Below are 1,946 nucleotides of genomic sequence, written 5' to 3'. Positions count from 1 at the left end.
CTACCATGGCAACCACCGGAAGTCACATGATTACATGAAACCGATATCAATTTTTTGTGATTTCTGGGTGCAGCCGTTCTGACACAATCATAGTTCTTAGCTGTAGGGTGCAGCAGAGTTCAGAAAGCTGCTCCGCCCACACCAGGCTCTCGATGTACATTGTCTATAGACAGTGAGCTGATCATCACAGGAAAGGGCAGGATCGGACACAGACTGGCATACGCTATAGTCCAGCAGTGATAACCACCTAGTGATAAAACCAAAATGTGATGTGACATTGCTGAATTCTGTTTTTTAACCCCTCATACTGTCCTTAGATTACACAACAAAAACCAGCTGACAAGATTCTTTTTAACGTGTGCACATACCCTTAAGCTGTGTTCACACATGGCAGTTTTGCAGCCTTTTTTTTTATGCAAATTATAAACCTTTTACAGTTACAGCAAAAGCTCTGAAATTTCAGAAATCCCAGGCACGATTGTTTTTTTTCTCCCCCTCACGGAATTTGAGAACTGCAGCATTTGTGAAATCTGCCACACGTTCATTCTTTCAATGTTTTTTCACCCATAGAAATGAGGAAGTGAACAAAAAAAACGCTACAAAAAAACCCCAAAACACGCCTTTTTTCAATGCATTTTTGGTGACTAAAACTAACTTTATTAAATATGTGATCAACACGCCCCCCCCAAAAAAACTGCTGTGAAAATGCTGACAAATGGGTATTATCAAATCAGTGGGGTTTTTTACTGCTAAGAGTATTTAGCTGCAGAAGAAAACAGTAAAAACCCTGTGTGAACGTAGCCGTAGACTGATCTGTGTCCCCTGCACTATAGGAGGTAGTTGTTGAGCACTATTGTTCCCACCACATTGTTAGACCCCGCATTTAAAACATTAACGACAACTGGTAATTATAAAAAGATTTATTAGGTTAGAGATAAATAACATAACAAAAAAATGAGGATAAACAAGGGGCAGAGCTCACCGGAGCCGAGCCTCCGATTCTCCCGTGACCCGGGAATCTGATGGACCAACAGCAGGAAACAATGACCTATTAACTAACCAGCAATGATGGGAGTGTTAGCAGAATGTTGCCGACATTACAGCCCCGTGGTCTCCACACTGTAATCAGGAATGGCCGACGTACAGGAGCGGGGGGGTAGGGAAGGGGGGAGGGGCAGCAGCTCGGACTGTGCACAAAAGTGACTGGTACAAGAGCCAGTTGAGCTCTGTGGTAGCTGAAGACACGGACTACATCCTCCATCCTCCTCTGCTATCAGTGCCCACCGACTCAGAATATGGAGGTCTGCAGTTCTCTCGTAAACATCCCTTCAAAGTTCAGGTCCGTCCCCATCAGTTCTTCCTCCAGGTCATCCAGTGCCCACTGGTGGTCAGTGAGCTCCAGGGCTTCCCACTCTGTCTGATAACAGAGAGAAAGAGAGACAGAGTATATGTGGTGAAGGATCAGGAGGCAGCTTACCCCTTCCCACGGTCTCAGCTTTCCATATTTAGGGCTGCAAGCAACACTCACCTTAAACGCCTTGTTAGTGTCAGCGGGCATAGCCATCGCTGCGCCGGTCATCTGCTCCTGCATGACACGTGACTGGTCCGCAGCTGGGACATGAAACACAATTTACTACTCCTCCCATCATGCCACCACCCCCGTGTCACCCAGACACCACCTCTGCCAGAGGGGGCACATGAAACACACAGACAACTACACTCGTGTTCAAGTACAGTGGTCCACACCTCCCACCAAATCCCGGACACTACCGAATCGCTCTGCCATAATTCACGGACCCCCTCACTGGGCAGAGGAACGCATGGGCCAGATTGTAATGTGAGCAATGATCTGCGTTTCTCAGGCCCCGGCAGTGAGGGCGCCGCTGATCATGTCTTACCATTGTCCTGGCCCAGGATCAGAGAGTAGATGCTCCTCAAGCCAAACA

General features: G+C 47.2%; 1 protein-coding gene across 1 annotated transcript; it reads right to left on the bottom strand.

Moving 5' to 3' along the window:
• Window positions 1–905: 905 nt before the first annotated feature.
• On the bottom strand, window positions 906–1,944 carry LOC142250017 (ER membrane protein complex subunit 3-like; the record flags this gene model as incomplete). The annotated part of the gene is made up of 3 exons (XM_075322081.1): window positions 906–1,417; window positions 1,529–1,611; window positions 1,899–1,944. Coding segments are annotated over 3 exons (258 nt in total), but the record flags the coding sequence as incomplete, so codon positions are not given.
• Window positions 1,945–1,946: the final 2 nt, after the last annotated feature.

This window comes from Anomaloglossus baeobatrachus, chromosome 8, assembly GCF_048569485.1.
Source record: "Anomaloglossus baeobatrachus isolate aAnoBae1 chromosome 8, aAnoBae1.hap1, whole genome shotgun sequence".
In the NCBI taxonomy this organism is placed as follows: domain Eukaryota; kingdom Metazoa; phylum Chordata; class Amphibia; order Anura; family Aromobatidae; genus Anomaloglossus; species Anomaloglossus baeobatrachus.
The sequence above is the reverse complement of the archived record's forward strand: the minus strand, read 5'-3'. Positions and strand labels throughout refer to the sequence as shown.